At 33.8% G+C, this 19,904-nt stretch overlaps 1 protein-coding gene across 1 annotated transcript; it reads left to right on the top strand.

Annotated features, from left to right (window-relative positions):
- Positions 1-1,530: 1,530 nt before the first annotated feature.
- On the top strand, positions 1,531-4,901 carry LOC141690258 (large ribosomal subunit protein uL1-like). The gene is made up of 6 exons (XM_074494960.1): positions 1,531-1,618; positions 1,710-1,736; positions 2,460-2,679; positions 3,349-3,514; positions 4,061-4,266; positions 4,627-4,901. Exons 2-6 carry the CDS (start codon positions 1,732-1,734, stop codon positions 4,678-4,680), a joined length of 651 nt encoding a protein of 216 aa, XP_074351061.1. The 5' UTR covers positions 1,531-1,618; positions 1,710-1,731; the 3' UTR covers positions 4,681-4,901.
- Positions 4,902-19,904: the final 15,003 nt, after the last annotated feature.

Genomic DNA, 19,904 nt, shown 5'->3' on the forward strand with positions numbered 1-19,904 from the left:
GAAGGTTAATGAAGGAAATGTATACGCGATATGCTATTCCTTTGCATTCTTGTGATTGGCGAATATTATTAAGCTACGTGTTTATTTTAGTGCCATTGCATATGACAATTGTATTGTTTTGGAATTCTGTTTGGAGATTGAAGCCATATGATTCTCTGTATATATGCTTTGCTTATAAATACACTGAGCTTTTCTATCTGCTTAATATATATCTACTACCTGAAACAGAATGAGAGTGATCCTTGTCAACACACAGTAAAAGAAATTATTATTTTTGGTAAAGAAATGTTTTAGATCTTCGGTAGCCAGAAAAGAGCTAGAGAAATGCTACATTTTCCAAAACGATTCCCAAAACTGTTTTTAAATGATGATGTGTAAGGATAATAATTGGTAATTTTTTCGATAATGAAATGGGATCCCGCGTGCATTTATGCGCTCACAAATTAAATTGTTATAAATATCAAGTCATGTTATTTGGGTTAAGTTTTCGACACGGATTTTGGTTACATAACACTACTCAAAGAGCTATTCAAAGAGCTATGCGTCTTTATTGTCCTTTTAAAGAGCCAGAAAAGATTAAAGTATTGAACACATGTGAAATCATCCCTGAAACAAACAGTAGCATTTTAAAGCACCACATCACAAATTATTGTGTCAAACACGCACAACTGTTCCTTAATAATCACAGCAAAAATGAAAACTCACAAAATCAGTTGAAAAATGTATAACAATGAACATGACATCAAAATCATTCAAATCCTCAGTTGCCAACCTAAAATTACAGTCATATATTGGACTGAGTTTAATCGATTATAATATCAAACTGGATAAAGTCAAGATAGTAAATGTGCACTGTTAAATATTGTAAAATGACTTGACTAGAGTTGGTAATGTATTCTAATGTTAGAGTTGGTAGTTTTTTAATCAAACCGTGTAATTACGTATGTATCCCCATGTATTCTCGTTAAAAAGTCTTTATACTCACCACCATAATATCAAGGCTAAAGAAAACATAAATACAACATCATCCGTGTTCTTAGTGTCGAGAGTGACGACTTAAACTTCTTTCTAATGTATAAGTTGTTAATATAATTAGGTAAACTATCAAAATTACTAAGTTTTTTCTAACTTTTTTTGTTAATTTTATCATTTTCTGATTTTTTTGTAAAATTACAGTACAACCAAAATCAAATAGATATATAACTAATTATATCGAGTTTTTTTTGGTTGAATTTGAGATTGTAGGGAGTTGCAAAAAAATCGTATTTTTGCAAAAAAGATTGAAGCGTAGTATTTTTTTATATAGGGTCTAGATCATCGTGATACCGATTTATAAAGCATAATAATAAATTTTAGTTATTAGAAAAGATTATTTCGATTTTTTATTTCTCATTTGAATAAACTTATATATAATCAATATTTATTCACACTTTGGCACCCTACGGAAATCAATTAAAGGAAATTAAGTATTTTTTTTTAAAGAAAAATAGGTTCGGGTTGCACGTGATAAGAAGACTCTCACGTGACTAGGGTTTAGTCATCTTTGTCCATCATATATATTTTTCTCTCTCGCATTTGCTCAGTAGCAGCCGCACCAAAATTAGGGTTTCATTTCAAGGTACGCTTACGCTCAATCTCCCCCAATTTATACACACGAATATTTGTATCTATTCATTTAAATTAATCATTCATATCTCTTCTCTACACAGGTTTAAGACTCAATCTTCAACCATGAGGTAAATAAATCACTCTAATTATCTCTCTTTTTTGTTAATTAAAACGTTAATTTACTGTTGTATTTACTAATTAGTGCTTGCATCTGTATGTTTGTTTATCAATCTGTGCGTATTGTACTGTTTGTGTATCTAATTTTGTGATATTATGATTTCATGTGTTTTTTTGAACATTTTTATGTACTTATATGCAAATATTGTAGAATCTCGATAAGTATATACTCGATAAACGAATAATCCCGAAAAATGAATAATGTTTTAGGTACCAACATAATAATCGAGACAGGGCATTTTTAAGTCGATAAATGAATTATCTTGATTACTGGATAAAATTTTACGGATGTATATGTATATGCAATTACTGTATAGCTTCGATAAATGAATAAATGAATGACCTCACTTGAAAAAACGGTCTTGACATAATAGAGATAGGTAATCTCAATGACCTAAAATTTTACGGTTCTGAGGTTATTCGTTTATTGTGGCATAACTTATAGGTATGTGTGTGTGTTAAACTGCCTGGTGTAAGTGATTTTTTGCAATTTCTGATTTTCTTTAATGTGTAATTTGGGTTTACATTAGTTTTGTTAAATTTGGTTTTAACGAAGTCTTTTAAATTACTAATTATAGCCTGCAGCCTTTTTTAGTTTTGTGCATTTACTGTTAATATTAGGTGAGAATAATGTAGTTGGTTATTCTGATGTTATGTGGGATGGTTTTTAATAGTAAGCTGCAGAGTGAGGCATTAAGGGAAGCAATAGCGCAGATTGTTAAGGAAGCTGGTGAGAAGAAGAGGAACTTTACAGAGACGATTGAGCTCCAGATTGGTTTGAAGAATTATGACCCTCAAAAGGATAAGCGTTTCAGTGGGTCAGTTAAGTTGCCTCACATTCCGCGTCCTAAGATGAAGGTTTGCATGCTTGGTGATGCTCAGCATGTCGGAGAGGTAATGTTGCTCATCATTTTAAGATAAAGAGTTTTAAGATAGTGTAGAATTTCTTGTAACATGTTTTTTTAGTAGGTACGCTTATGAATTATGAGTTTTTGTGTATAGGTAATCTATTAAACAGATATAAAACGCACTGTTGTTACCAGAGTGGTATCTGGTTATAAGAAGCAAGGTGCTGCCATTATTACCCGCTCTGTTTTGTTTTAACAACAGAATTTAAAACTTTTGCCATCTGCTATGTTTGTTGAAATATTTCTGGTCTAACAATTCTACAAATTTTTAGTAACACATTTTTTCTGCTCATAGTAGTGGATACTAGTTGATCTCATCTATTCTGTATTATTTAATCCTCTCTTTTGAGTCATTTTCTAAACTGTTTAATTCATGGTTATTATCTCAAGTTTTTAAAATGACAACCTACGAGTAAATGTTTTTAGAATAGTGCAACAAATCAATGAAAACCTATTGTTCCAGGGAGCTAAGGTCCATAATATGACGGGAGGGTGCAATGAATGCGTAGTAGATGATTTTTCAAAACTAGCATCATAAGTAATATTTATTTTTAACGTGCTGTTATTGACCTTTCTAATTGCACCTTAGGAAACAATTTGACATTGGTATGCCAGGCTTGATTTAGTAGATTGTTTCTTATGAAATTCACTGCAGGCGGAGAAAATTGGTTTGGAATCCATGGATGTTGAAGGCTTGAAGAAGCTTAATAAGAACAAGAAACTAGTGAAGAAACTTGCAAAGAAGTACCATGCTTTCTTGGCATCTGAAGCTGTCATCAAGCAAATTCCCCGTCTTTTGGGTCCAGGGCTCAACAAAGCAGGTTGGTTTATTTTCGGTGTCCTTGAAATTGTGATTCTTGTCATTGATTTCTAGTGCTCTGATTATTTCTGAGGTTTGGCTTTTGTAGTTGTGTAATGTTTATTACTATTGTGTATATGTAGGCCATTGTTTTATGTGGAATAGTAATAACTGATGTAAAATTAGCATGTTCTCGTTAAGATGATAAAATTATTATTTAAGCTTTTATTTATGCACAACAATTTAAAAACATTAGTTACCTGAAGCTAGGAAATAAATAAACCAGGCTCTAACATTTTATAATTGCATGTAAAATATGTTTATTGTTTGATATTATATTAGTTAAGCTATTATGAAGAGATAAATCTGACTCATAGAATTTATCCTTTGAGATGATTTTGTGCTCAACATGGATTTCTGCAATGTTCTTTTCTATTTATTAGTGGAGAAAGTTTATGTGTTGGAATCTATGTTGAGTTTGGGACTCCTATGCGCAAATTTTTGTTTCTTGTAAATGCCATAAATTATTATGATACATTGGGGGATCTGGTGTTATATTTCAATGCAGGCAAGTTTCCTACACTTGTTTCACACCAGGAGTCCCTCGAGTCTAAAGTGAATGAGACCAAGGCCACTGTAAAATTCCAACTGAAGAAGGTACTTTGCATGGGAGTAGCTGTTGGAAACCTCAGTATGGAGGAAAAGCAGATCTTCCAGAATGTGCAGATGAGTGTGAACTTCCTAGTTTCTCTGTTGAAGAAAAACTGGCAAAATGTAAGTTCGCCAATGTGTTGATAAATAAGTGGAAGTTAACCTTTTTCGGAAACTTTTTTGTTTTATAACTTTATTATATGTGAAATGGAAGTAATTTTTCCATAGCATGTGAAATTTGGGATATTTATATGGCACCCTTCACCGCTCTAGATCTTAAATTGAGCATAGAATAAAGTTTCTAATACTATGTCAATATTTTTCGGTAATGAGAAACAATATAAGTAAAGAGTTGAGACGTAGAGACGTATTTAATAAGGATTTTCCACCTAAATAGTACTCTTGATTGTAACATTTTGGTGAATTACCTGTTCTATTACTGTATGTTTTATTCCGTTTGTAATTTATTCCGTTGGATTGCAGGTCAGATGCTTGTACCTGAAGAGCACAATGGGAAAGACTGTCCGCATCTTTTAGAACATTTTTTTTGGATTTGGTTGAAGGTAGTTAATGAAGGAAATGAATGCACACCTAAGCTACCTGTTTATTTTGGTGCCATAGTTGTATGACAGTTGTGTTGTTTTGGAGTTCTGTTTTGAGATTTAAGCCATATGATTCTGCATATCTGCTTTACTTACAGATAATGTGAGCTTTTCTATCTGCCCTGATTAAGATATCTTGTCATATGTTTCCCTTTATCTGAGATGAATGAGTGATTTTTGATAACACAGAGGAGATGATATTGTTATTTTGTCAAAAAATTGTCTGATATCCTCGGTTGGTAGATATTGTCCCCAGAAAAATATTGAAGTATTGATCACAAGTGAAAAAAATCCTTGAAACAATAGTATTTCAAACCAGTGCAGCACAAGTTATTGTATGGAAAATGCATAACTCTTTGTTTAATGAGTGGAAAGAGCTGAAGCATTACCTGTTTGTTAATATTTATTATTTGCTTTCTGTAAACATTGACAGCTTCCAGAAGTAAAATTTTTTACAGAAGCCTTGCCCTCCCAATTTTGCCTTGGGGATGGAGGAGAGGTGCAAATGCACTTTTTTCCGAAAAAGTGAAAAGAAAATACAGTACATTTATACATGAGTCTAATTTTGATTAAAAAACAAATGTGTATCAAAAGTCTGGGAAAATCAGATTGTACCTCTTAATTTATATTTTTACAATTGTTATGTCACTTTTTTCATCATTTCACTAAGTAAATTAAATTTTATATCTTTTAAATAATGTTAATAATTGAATTTTGATATAAAATTGCAAGTTTTAAATTTTTAAATGATAATAGTAATTTCAGTTTTACTTTTCATTTTATATTATTATTGATAATATTTTGTAATTTTACAAAATACCATTTAACAATTAGTTTTGATTATTTAATTAAATTTAATGAAGTAGAGTAATAAAATTTTGAAATTAATATTATAAAAATGAAAATCAAATGTAAAATTAATAGTGCTATTTGAAAATTAAAAATTTATTATTTTATAATTGATATAAAAAAATATACAATTTTAATATTATTTAAACAAGATAAATTTTATTTTGATCAAGTATATTACTGAATTTCCGGTTTTATTACTACCAAATTCAACAAAATTCTGGAAAATAGTGCATAATGAATGACAAAATTGATGCAAACTGAAATTGACAAAATTCTGATACAAATTTATTTTTAAAACAAAACAGTAGGGTGCTATCATCAAGAATATCCATTCATTTTCTTGATTTCTGGGTTTTCTATCTTAATCCATCCTAGTATTTTGATCAGTTTAAAATATTTTTTGTACAATTGGGTTATTTTTTAATCATAAAGTTTGAATTTTTATATACAAGATAATATAAAGTTTGAATCTTTTACCCAAATTTGTTGTTGTGGGCTTGTGGGTATATTTGGGTTTATTATATTTAAATATGAAAGAAAAGAAAAAAACTCCATTATACTCCTATACATCTGGATTCTCGGCCTGCGGAAGAAGATGTAGTGAGCGGTTTTCACTGTGGAAGAAGAAACATGGGTGGTGATGGTCGGAAGAAAACAAGGAAGTTATTAGGAATATGATAGAGAGTAGTTTCTTTCGATTGGTCATATATTGCTGCTTTGGTTAAAATTGGTTTTGATTTTTGGAACTCCTTCCTCTCATTGCCTGCAACATAAAGTGCTCAATCCCGTAGATTGCTGGCGGTGTCTATTTGAAGAAAATGGATACTAAACATGGATGTATAGTAAGAGCGCGATTCCAGTAACGTGTTATCTTCTTCCTATGTATGAGAAATGTTAAATGCATTTAAAATTAGGTAAGTCCTATGTGAATAATGCCATAGGCGAGGTTTGTCTCGTATTAATTTTTTTAAATTTTGTCATCAAAATTTATTTTCACTTAAAATCTTTACATTTTTTATATATTGTGCACATACACACAAGGCAGAGGTATTTCGGAAAACAGCTTCTTCATTCTTTGAATGAGGGGAAGGCTGCGTACATCTTACCCTCCTCAGACCCTGCGAAAGCGGAATATACTGGGTATGTTTAGTTTTGTTTACTCTAAAAATTGAGCAATTATATTGTTTTTCAGCCCAGTTAGATAGGCCCATATGGCACGGCAGTTGGGCTTTTCTACGGATGTATTTGCTCAATTCTTGTTCTGGGTAGTGGCTAATTTTTTTAGCAAGGGGATTGTCAAGTTGGAGGCTGAGATTTTTTGAATAATGTAGGTGTGACATCTTGTTGCTGTGTAGACGACACTTTTTAAAAAATATGTAAAAATTTAACATTCCGATCTTTAATCCCCTTCGTAGAAAATATATACAATTATATTTTCTTGGTTATATTTGTTCAACAAGAAACCCCTAAGCTATATTTTATATTAACATATAACCCGTGTCATTCACGATTATTTTTATCATTATATTTTATAATTTTTATTTTTTAATATATTGTTAGTTGTATTCGAAACTTATACCTCTTTAATAATAATTTTAAAACTATATCTAACGGTTCTCATCAATTTGATCTAGCGGTTCTGAATTGAGCGATCAAGAACCAACAACCAAATTTTTAATGTTTGGTTTTTAATATAATAGTATAGATAATGACAATTATATTTTATTAGTACCCTTCAAATTCACAATTTTTAAATATTACATTAAAATCCTAACGTACAGATTTAAATATCATGTAAAAATAAGTAAGTACGCAAATTATTAAATAGATTTGTTATTTGGATCGGCCACTTTATAACAAAAAATAATTATTCAATCTCTACCGTTAGCATTATTTAAAAAATACTTGTTATAAAATTAGTATTCTACCACTTGGATTTAAATGAAATATTTTCGGCAATTATATTTTTGATTTAATCTTAACATCCATACGGTTGAATCGCATAAAAACATTCGATAAATATAATTTTAGGCCGCACTAACAGAATTATTTTCTATTCGAATCTTTAGAAACTCCAAACCCAGATAGATAATTAAATTTAATATATGTAAAACCTCTTGACTAAAATTTTAGATAATAATGATAGTCAATCATTTTAATTTTTATTATTAGAGATGTAGTAATAACATGTGTTAAGATAATTCAAATAGTAATTAATATACGTTAAAAAGTATAACTCAACCAAATCAAGCAATATATCACGGTTAGAACATGGTCCAGGAAGAGTAATATGTAATTAACCATGCCCCTATTTCAAAGAATAAGAAGATTGTTTCCCCGAGACCCCGAGTTTAGTACAATACAAATATAGAGTGTGATAAAAAAAATAAAATTAGTCAAAGTACGAAATTTTAAGACAAATATAAAAATTAAGTAGTACTTCCTCCGTCCCCCTCAATTTTTTATATTGGGGGACGGGGGCTCGACACGCACTTCAATGCTGTTATTAAATATGGTTGCATAATTTTTTTTTTAAATTTTTTTCTTCTAAATTAAAATATGATGTTCAAATTTTAATACAAAAAAAGAAAATTTTAAAAATAAATTACACAAATATACTTTATATTTACCTTAAAATACGTGTCAAGTATGTGAAAAAAACTGTAAAGATAAGAGGGACACGGAGGTAGTAATATTCAATAACAGTGGAGAGAACAATACTTGAGTCCACGTTTGTATGTATGCACAAGCGACTTAACTACAAGTAGATTAACAAGTAGAGATGTTCAAAAAATCTGAAAACCGAAATCCAATCCGATTCAAAAAAATCTCGAAAAGCGTAATCCGGAAAAAAGCCCGTTCCAGTTTGGTCCGGCCGGCGAGCATTAAATGGGCCTCCTTTTTTCTCGAAAATTTGCCCCGGCCCGAAACCCGAAAAATTCGGTTAAAAGCCCAGATTTAACAAAGTTCGGATAAAAACCTGGATTAAAAAAAAACTGGTTAAAAGCCTGATTTAAGCTCAGATAAAGCCTAGACATTTTGAAAAACCCCATTTAAAAATTTATTTATTTTTATATAAAATTTGAAAATATACAATAAATTTTATAATTTTTAAAAATTATATTATAATATTAGAAGTGATTAAGGTATATATGATTATTTGTCGATTTATTTCGTTAAAGTTTTCTATTTTTTTATTATATTAAAAAGGTATGAATGACAATTACTAAATTATTTGTAACTGTAATCAAAATTTATTTTTATAAATTGAAAATGATTTCCTATTTAAATTTATAATTTTAGATTATATTGTCTGTGACCATACAAAATGTATGAATTAGACAGTCTAGTGCATCAAGAATGCATACAGAGCAATAACAACTAACAAACTTGTGTTTGACACTAATAACTAGCTGACCATCCTGATTTTAGACAATACAAATTGTTGTACATAATTATATTATTATAATTATATATATTATATTTAAAATATAATTATTTGTTTCGGTATCTAAACTACTCTCTATGATATATCAAGATATTATTTTCTCCCGTATTTAAACTACTCATAGTTCGAGTTATAAAATATGAAAATAATATTTAATATATAAATAAAAAGCTCGGATAAATCCCGATTTGACCCGATCTGTCCCGGCTCGAGGGCTTAAAACGGTCCTTATATTTCTTAGGAAGTCCGACTCAGCCTGATTTTTAAAAAGGCCCGACCCGATCTGTTTCCAAAAAAATCGGGGTTTTTAAAGTCGGGATAAACCGGATCTGATGGGCTTTTTGTGCATCTCTAGATTCAAGTGCTCTAGTTCTAGATATAATGATATAATTTTATTTACTTTTACCGAGATTACACCCAGTTGCTTATACATATTTTCGAATTTTCTCTCCAAACTGGAATCTTTCTTCTACTATCTTTTCGTATTCGAATTCGTGTATGTTTAGTGTAAAGTCTGGATCTTGTTAAATTTGCATCTGATTTGTTGTTCATCGTATTACTGTGATTTTATTCTCATCGGAAAGATAATTTGATTATTTTTGTTTCTTCATTCTTTGCGTTTTCTGAAATTCTACTTGTAAATATGCTATAACCCGCCTTTCATGTAATTGGGTGGATTAAGTTCTGCTTGTAGGTTCTAATTTCGTAAATTTATATTAAATTGAAAATTTGTTCAAATATTACTATTCTAGAAAGCCCTTTTCGAAATCTGCATTTTGCTTTTATATTTCGCTTTCATTTTTCATGATTCAGATGCCTTAAATTGTAAAATACTGAACAGGTCAGAGGCTAATTCTGTTCTGCCATCCGCATTTATTTGTTTTATAAATTCGTTACTTGTTTGTTTTTGACGTGCCTTACCATTCTGGAAAGGTCTCGGAATTTCCTACGACTTTCGTGTTTCATACTTTTCCATTTGAATTCGTCTTTATGCATTAATTTGGCATTTTTTAAAACTGATCATATTTGACCTTATCAATAATTAGTGATTTTGTGTGATACTTGATTAGAGTGTTTTGAGATTATTTTGATATATTTATATATGATTGTGCAGATTTAATATATTTGGGTGTGTGATATTTGAGTATGTGTTTTGAGTTATTTATGTTATTTGTATGACTTCGGAGTTTGTAAGACATCCGTCGCTAGTGGATAATCTCGTTCTTTGCACCACCTATGTGGTGTAACTAAAATGTTTGGGCGTGTCGCCGAAGTTGTGGGACACGTATAGCAATCACTAATATGTTTATGATTTGGCCTTTTGGGTAACATGTGTTTATTGTCGTGTAAGCCCCTGTAAATTATTGGGTAGCATCTGCTTTGTGCTATGCAAGCCCCCGTAAGTTTTGATGACTACATATTTCTGGAAATCCGAAAATGTAGGATATCCTGTAAGTGTAAGATTATCCCCCGTGGTAGTAAGTTATTTTGAGTATTTTGTTTTGCTAAATAAGTTATTTTGAGTATTATTTGTAAACATATGATTATGTGTAAGAGTATGATTATAATTTATCAGTTTTGCTTTCGATTGTACTATTTGTGATTATTATATGTAAGTGATAAGAATATTTATAAGAGTATGATATTGTTATTCCTAGAAGACTAACAATGAGATTTACAGAAGGGGGGTTGAATGTAAATCTCAAAACTTTTTCAAGTTTTGAGCAGTTTATAAAGTTGTGTGTTCAAGAAGAACAAGTGTGTGAATTGCTTTAAGCTAATACAGACAGATATATATTCAAGCACAAATGTAAAGAACACAACAGACCTTAAAAACTTTTCTGGTGGATTTGTTGTTCCACCAGAGATGGTATATTAGAAAATCTGTGTTCAACAATGTTGATCACAGCTGCATCCTAGTACAAACTAGATGAATTTTCTCTCAAGATATTTCTTAACAGCTCTGGAAAAATCTATCTAATTACTAGCTTCTTCTTGGTTCATATATATTACCAAGTGTACAAGTGAAAAACAATATAAAATTACAATAGTAAAATAAGTTCTTCACTTGCTTCTTTTCCTGTTCACTCAAGTACTTTGTTGACTATTGCAACTTTGTACAAAAGAAGAACGGCTGCTTTTTCTGTTGATCCTGAAATTCGGCTACCACATCTCAGTTTTCTCTGTCAACCCACGTGCCTCTGCTTGTAGGTACAACTACCACTTATCAACGGCTGATTAGCAGAACATCCGTTGAAGCTTTCATCCGTTGATGACTTCATCCGTTGAAGGATGTTATCCGTTGAAGCTTTCATCCGTTGATGCTCTCATCCGTTGAAGGATGTTATCCGTTGAAGCTTTAGAGACATCCGTTGAAGCTTAGCTTCTCATCCGTTGAAGGTCTTTTAAGTCATCCGTTGATACCACTTCATTTATACAAAATTACAAGGCATGAAATATTTACAATTGGCCTTCCTATCTGCATATCATCTAGTAGTCAACATGACTCATAGTTTCTCTCAACTTCTAAGAATTACAATTTTAAATACAGAGACTGAAATATGCTACAATACTAGACTTATTTCTAAGTAAAGCTACACCATCAACGGATAGCCAAAGTGGTCTTATCCGTTGAGGCTACAGACACTAAATTTCTACTTAAGTGTTTTGTTAAACATATCATCAAACTAATGCACATATATTCCTAACAATCTCCCCCTATTTATGTCTATAAGAACTGTAGGCATAAATTCAGGGTTAACTTGATGATAACAAAACACTTAACAAATATTTGAATTGAAACTAAGTAGAAATATAAAGAGTGCTGCAAAAGTGTATGTACTAGGAGGTAATTGAAGATTTACAGTATTTCCAAGGGTGCTCCTCTAGCCTGAGCAAAACATCATTTTCTTCTTTGTTCCCTGGTTTTCTTTCCTAGCCCTTTGTCATTTCCCTCAATTTGGAGTTGGAGTTTTCTGAAGAATTCAGCTTCATCTTCATCACTGATATCCAACTTAGATTGCATTTCCTTGAGAGTTTCATTGCTGGCAATCTTGAGTTGGTCTTCAAGTCTGAAAAATCTTCTGACTCCTTTGTCATCTCTAAATTCCATCAACCAATGAGGTGATTTGTGAATTTTAGTTCCCCTTTCTTGTATGAGTAAGGTTCTGGGTAAAGCATTTGGTTCCCTCCAAGTCTTCCTTATGTTGGCAATCTTGTTGAGAATTTCAGTCTTGGCTGTTCTGGTAAAGCCAGAATCCTTTTTGATGGCTGAAAAGACTCTGATCAAGGTAGAGTAGCCTTCATTTAGAATCCTGTGGAGAGGCCATGTTCTTTCCCCAGCTCCTTTATATCTGAACACTAATCTTTCTGGTAACTGTCTGTAGGCAGCTATTCCCCTTACATCCTCCAGCTCATCCAGATAGAGTTCAATGTCTGAAATTTCTTTTATGTCACAGATGTGAACATAATCATCTTTAGAAATGGGTGACTTAGGTTTAGGTTTTTGTTTTTGAGTGAATTTCTTAGAGGTTGTGGGAGGTGTAGATTTTGGTTTTCTTTTCTGTTTCTTTGGTGGTGGAAGAGTGGTTAGAAAGGTAGGCAATGTGATGTTGTCCCAATCAATAGGTTCCTCTTTTGGAATGATTGGTTCACCATGGATATTTATAGAGGGATCAGTAACAAAAGGTTCAGGTATGGAAGGTAGTGGTTTAGATGTAGATTTGGTATCTTCAGGGTTATCTTCACTCCTTCTGTGTGCCTTGGCCTTTCTTCTGTTTCCCTTCTGCCATTCCTCTCTTTCCTCCATATTTTCACCAAATATGCTCCCAAGAACCTCATCTAAGTTAGCAATCTTTTCTTCACCCCTGACTTCAATTCCTTTCATTTCTTCAACTTGGCTTGACTTTAGCTGTTTTTCAAGCTTTGCTTGTGCTCTTTTGTCAGCCTTTAATTGCTTGGCTTCTTCTTTCTTAGCTATTGAGAATTTGGGATGTCCTTGCATCACACATATGCTCTTTCCCTCTCTAATGATAATAGCTCTATTTCTCCTTACAGCCTCATCCATGGACTTTTTGAGATAGGCAATACTCCTGCCTAAGATCTTGTTCTCATCATCTTTTGAAGGAGGAAAGTCCACTTCTTTTAAAGGATTCTTTGTTGAGTCCTTATTGGATCTTTCATTGGGCTTGAGGATTATAGCTTGTAGCTCTTTGGAAGAAGCTTCTCCATCCTTAAGACTCCCTACTGGCATGAGCTCCATGTTGATTGGTTCAATCTTTGTGCTAAATTTCACAGATGTTGATTTATTTTGTGTAGAACCAAACACCAATTGCAACCTTTCATCAATTCTCCTCCATTGTTCTTTCATTTGTATTTCAGCTGCTGCTAGCTGAATCAAATCAATTCCATCAGATTTTCCCTTGATTTGAATGATTGGAGAGGTAGTGATGGCAGGAACTAGCACTTTAGATATCTGAATCTTTGTAGAGGGCTCTCCTTCCCCTTCCCTTTTATTCTCCCCCTTTTTGTTATCATCAAGGAGAGGGGTCAAGCCTTGTGCTTTTGCCAGCTGCATTAGGAGATTGGTTTGAGATTGTTGGTTGAGAAGAAGGGTGGCCACAGAATCTTCAATTCCTTGAACTCTGTCTTCCAACTTGGCCAGCCTTTGTTCAGTAACTGATTCCTTTTTCAATCTCGAAACCAAGTCCTGCAAAGTACCATAGGGCATGACTGAATCCAATTTTTCTGAAGTGAAGGATTTCAAGTCAGCAATATCTTTCCTGAGATCATTTAGACTCATATCTTGCTTTACTTTCTGCAACTTCATGAGATGCAGTGAGTCCAGGTGAGCTTGGAGGATAGCCTTGATATTTGCATTTGAAGTGTTCTGAATGGCCTGTTGAATAGTGATGATTTGTTTGACCAGGTGGACATTGAATTCACCTGTTCTATGCTCCTTAGTCAGGGCCCATTCAGGTAGATTAGGAATGGAACTAGGGTCTTCATCTCCCCCTATGTTCATGCTTCCATCAGAAGAAATAGAGTCATCATCATCAGAATTTACTCCAAATTCCTCAGATGGCTCACCAGCTGTAGAAGGCATCCTGTTAATAGCAGCTTTATCCCTTTGAAGAGATTCTGTTGAGTGCACTAGATGTAGTGTCCTCTCTGCCTCCTCATTGCCCTGAGCAGCCAACAGTTGATAGGCTGTCACAGGATGAGTAAAAGTGTCAGCATCCAAGGAAATGTTATCAATTACAGCTTTGTAATGTTGCTGAAATTGTCTTTCCTTTTCAGCATCATCCACAATCATTGACTCATGAGCAATGGCTGGTTCCACCCTTGTATCAACTGTACCTGCTTTTCTCTCTTTTTCTCTATGTTCTTGCATCAGGGGCTCCCCCTGGCTCACACATCTCACTCCCTCACCTTCACCTTCTAAGGTGGTACTCCACTCACTGACTTTTGCCATGCTGGAAGAAATAGCATGCATTTTTGTGCTCTCAATCTCTCCTTTTGCCTGGGAGCAACCCAGCCTCTCACTCAAATTTTCACTCCCTGCCCTCAATCCTAAAAGTGATTGCACAGTATTCATGTCTTCTACACTTGGAATCATTTCAGTTATTTGTGTAGAGACTATCAACGGATGTGGAATATCCGTTGAAGTTGAAACTGTTGTTATCAACGGATAACTGCTGTTAAGCTTATCCGTTGAAGAGCAACCACTTGTCAACGGATGAGTGATATCCATTGAAGAAGGAAAAGAAGATGAAATTGAAAGTGATATAACTGTTGAATCTGTATAGATTGATTTGATATGTGTTGATACAGATCCTTCAATTATATCTGAAAGAATTTGCGGGTGATCCAACAAATCATCTAAAAGATGATGATCACCTGTATTTGAGTGGGGCTTCTCCCTGAGTTGTAAAGAGGGAGAATCAGGAATTGATGGGAATAGCATATCCACATCCAGAGATGGTGAAGAAGTATTTGGTGATTGATGTGTAGTTATTGTGAGAGAATGGGGCTGTGACTCCACATTTATTGGAGTCACATCAAACTGAGTTTGAGAAGGCACAGAGACAGATGGATGTATCTGTGCAGTGTGTGCACCCTGTGTAGAAGATTGGGTTCTAGCCTTCTTTCTTCTAATAAAGGCTTTTGTAGGTGAGTGTTTGGCTTTAGTGTCCCTCCCTCTTTTGTTCTGTGTTCCTGGATGGGAACTCTTTTCAATAGTAACATCCTTTTGGGAGGATGCTACTAGGGATGTGCTAGAGACCTTTTCAACCACCACAGCTTTTTGAGAAACTGGGGCTTGGCTAGCTTGGGAAGCACTCAACTCTCCTTCCTTATCCTGGGGGTTTCTTTGATGTTCACCCCTCCCCTCACCACTCACACCCTGATCACTTCCCTCAGGGTTAATGGTTGTTGTTACAACTGTTGTCTTTTGAGAAACAACAGAGGTGGTTTTCTTTGTCTTGGATTTTGAAAGTTTGGATTTGGCGACCTTGGTAGAAATCTGTTGGGGCATTGACACAGATTTCATGGCCACACTAGAAGATAAAGAAATAGAGGGGTTGGAAGAAGTAGGAGTTGTAGAAGCAATTACCTCACCTACCTGGGGTGCATTCATGATTGGTAAATATACCAATTGCACACTGCTGTTAAGATCCATTCTCTTCAAGTCTGCAAGAACTCTTTTCTCTTGTGCCCAGCACTTGAGTTTATTATTCTCATTGATTATGACTAAACCTTCAGCAACATGGTTAGCCAATAACATAAAGAATCTAGCATAATAGATGTTATTAGGTCTATTAGCTTTGTTACCTAATCTAGTACCTAATTCTAGCATCACATAGTTGCTAAAGTTAAAGTACCTATCAGAAACAAGCATATAGAACATGTTAACAAGAGATGAAGTTATGGCATCAAAATTACTAATTTTCCCAGAGAAAACCTTTATGAAGGCATCCCCAAGAAAACTCCATTCTTTCCTAAGGCCTTTTCGTCTAATACCCCCTAAATTAGCAGAGTTAAGAGAGTAACCTATGGAATCTAACATGCTGGATACATCACTATCAGTGTGTGGTGTCATGGCATTGTTCTCAGGTAATTTAAAACATGCTTGTAAGTCATCACAGTTTATACAGTGATTTTTACCTTTGAGAGTGAAGGAGATAGTCATATCCATGGAGTTGAACTCAGCAGTTGTCCAAATCTCCTCAACTACTTCACAGAAAATCGTTGGGGCTTCCAGCATTGCATAGCTAAGTTTACAGTTTTTGATGAAGTCCATCATTTTGTGATAATCTGAGTGGGCTTCATTCTTCTCTACCAGAGCTATGAAATTATTCTTCTCGTAGATGAACCCAGATTGAGACATAATCTTCACGACTGGTGCCATTGTTGTGAGTAGAAATTGCAGAGAATAACTTGAGGGTTTTGCAGAGAGAAAATGGTAAATGCTTGAAATTCTAAGAAAGCGTAAAGTAATAATGAACAATCAGAAGGGCTTATATGCTTTTAAAAAAAAAATAAATAAAGGATTAATCAATAAATAGGTGTTGGTGAATTTCAGCCGTTTAAGAATAAACTGTAAGTATTCTAATAACTACCTTTAAAACCAATACATACAGATGTATGTATGGTATCAACGGTTAAGAAAATAGAATCAACGGCTGTGAAACACCTCAAACGTCTGATGTGACATTTCAACGGATAATGTAAATTGTCATCCGTTGAAAGGTACTTCAGCTTTATCCGTTGACGGATAAAAGTTCCAGAGATATACTTGTCTTTCAACGGATAATGAATATCCGTTGATAGAGCAATTTTGACTTTCAACGGATAGGGAACATCCGTTGATGGAATAAACTTTGTTAAAAGTCAAATTTGTTCTAGCAACTAATATATTTCAGGCTCCACATCAAATTGCAAAGAAGACATGAATTTTAAGAGTAATTAAGCATACCTAGCTCACTTACCAATCTTGTGAATGTTGATTCATCAAGTGGCTTGGTAAATATGTCAGCAATTTGTTGTTCACTTGGAACAAAATGTAGTTCTACTGTACCATTCATGACATGCTCCCTGATGAAATGGTACTTAATATCAATGTGCTTGGTCCTTGAGTGCTGCACAGGATTCTCTGTTATGGCTATGGCACTTGTGTTGTCACAAAAGATAGGTATTCTATCAACATGAAGTCCATAATCAAGGAGTTGATTCCTCATCCATAACATTTGAGAACAGCAACTTCCAGCAGCAATGTATTCAGCCTCAGCTGTAGAAGTAGAGACTGAATTTTGCTTTTTGCTAAACCATGATACAAGCTTGTTTCCCAGGAATTGACAGGAGCCTGTTGTACTTTTCCTGTCTATTTTGCAACCTGCATAGTCTGCATCTGAATAACCAATTAGATCAAAGCCAGATTCTCTAGGATACCAAATTCCTAAATTTGGTGTACCCTTGAGATATCTGAAAATTCTCTTGATAGCAATTAAGTGAGACTCCCTAGGATCAGCTTGAAATCTCGCACACAGACATGTAGCAAACATTATATCTGGTCTGCTAGCAGTTAAATATAAAAGTGAACCAACCATGCCTCTATAACTTGTAATGTCCACAGACCTTTCAGTCTTATTTAATTCAAGTTTGGTGGCAGTGGCCATGGGAGTTTTTGCAGATGAACATTCCATTAAGTCAAACTTCTTTAAAAGATCATGAATATATTTAGTTTGACTAATGAAAATTCCATTACTAACTTGTTTAATTTGTAAACCAAGAAAATAGGTTAGTTCTCCCATTAGGCTCATTTCATAATTACTTTGCATTAGCTTAGCAAACTTCTTACAAAGATTATTATCTTTAGAACCAAATATTATGTCATCTACATAAATTTGAACAAGTATACTAGAGCCATTAACATTTCTAAAGAAGAGAGTTTTATCAACAGTACCTCTAGTGAAGTGATTCTCCAAAAGAAATTTTGATAATGTTTCATACCAGGCTCTAGGTGCTTGCTTCAGTCCATAGAGTGCTTTCAACAGATAATACACATAGTCTGGAAAATTTGGATCTTCAAATCCTGGAGGTTGACTTACATAGACTTCTTCCTCTAATTTCCCATTTAGAAATGCACTCTTGACATCCATTTGATAGACTTTGAAATTGGCATGGGCTGCATAGGCTAGAAAGATTCTGATAGCTTCAAGTCTTGCAACAGGAGCATATGTCTCATCAAAATCTATTCCCTCTTGCTGAGAATAGCCTTTAGCAACCAATCTGGCTTTATTCCTTATGATAATGCCATTTTCATCCATCTTATTTCTGAATACCCATTTTGTATCAATAGGACTCTTGTTCTTTGGTTTGGGTACCAGCTTCCAAACTTGGTTTCTCTCAAATTGGTTTAGCTCTTCCTGCATAGCTAATATCCAATCTGGATCCAATAAGGCTTCTTCCACTTTCTTAGGTTCCTCCTGAGATAGAAAACTACTATACAGACATTCATCTTGAGTAGCTCTTCTTGTTTGCACTTTAGATGATGCATCACCAATGATCAGTTCAAAGGGATGATTCTTGGTCCATTTCCTTTGAGGTGGAAGATGAGCTCTAGATGAGGTGATCTCAGTATTGTCATGATGTGAGATAGAGTTTTGATTAGTTGAAACTCCCCCTGAGTTGTTGGTCCTTTGCAGGGAACTTGGAGTTCCATCAATTAATGATGTAAATTGATTATCAGTTGATGAGCTATGATCAACGGATGTTTCATTAAGTACTTCAACGGATGATGCACAATGTCTTTCAACGGATGCTGAATTTTGTGCATTATCCAGGAGCAAATTTTGTATTCCTTTTGAAGTGTCGTCTCCATCAATCTCTTCTTCACTATCATCACAATATATTTCAATATTGTCAAATTTGAGTCTCTCATAATGTTCCTCATCTGTTAGTCCATCAATCTTTTTATCATCAAACACAACATGCACAGATTCCATAACAATGTTGGTTCTTAGATTGTAGACCCTATAAGATTTTCCAGCTGAATAACCAACAAATATTCCTTCATCAGCCTTTGCATCAAACTTCCCTTTATGGTCAGATTGATTCCTTAGTATAAAACATTTACATCCAAAGACATGAAGAAAGTTTAGAGTTGGTTTTCTTTTCTTGAACAACTGATAAGGAGTCATGCCTTTAGCTTGATTGATCAGAGAAATATTTTGAGTGAAACAGGCACAATTAACAGCTTCAGCCCAAAAATATGTTGGTAACTTTGATTCTTCAAGCATTGTTCTGGCAGCCTCAATTAAAGATCTGTTCTTTCTTTCAACTACCCCATTTTGCTGAGGTGTTCTTGGAGCTGAGAACTCATGCATGATTCCATTTTCTTCACAGAACAGCCTTAATGTCAAATTCTTGAATTCAGTTCCATTGTCACTCCTGATGTTTCTTACTTTTAAGTCAGGATGATTATTGACTTGCCTGATGTGATTGATAATGATTTCACTTGCTTCATCCTTTGATCCAAGAAAACAGACCCATGTGAACTTTGAGAAATCATCTACAATCACTAAACAATATCTTTTTCTTGCTATTGACAATACATTGACTGGTCCAAACAAATCCATATGTAACAGCTGTAATGGTTCATCAATTGTTGTTTCAAGCTTCTTCTGAAATGATGCTTTCCTTTGTTTGCCTTTCTGACAAGCATCACACAGACCATCCCTTGAGAATTCAACAAGAGGAATTCCTCTTACTAAGTCCTTTTTGACTAGATCATTCATTGTCTTGAAATTCAAATGGGATAGCTTCTTGTGCCATAGCCAACTCTCAACTGAACTTGCTTT

Source organism: Apium graveolens, chromosome 10, assembly GCF_009905375.1.
Source record: "Apium graveolens cultivar Ventura chromosome 10, ASM990537v1, whole genome shotgun sequence".
Lineage (NCBI taxonomy): Eukaryota > Viridiplantae > Streptophyta > Magnoliopsida > Apiales > Apiaceae > Apium > Apium graveolens.

Excerpts from the sequence above, each read along its gene's own strand:
- LOC141690258 (XM_074494960.1), top strand. Across the intron at positions 3,515-4,060 it reads TCCAGGGCTCAACAAAGCAG|GCAAGTTTCCTACACTTGTT; the intron begins GTTGGTTTATTT and ends ATTTCAATGCAG. Across the intron at positions 4,267-4,626 it reads TGAAGAAAAACTGGCAAAAT|GTCAGATGCTTGTACCTGAA; the intron begins GTAAGTTCGCCA and ends GTTGGATTGCAG.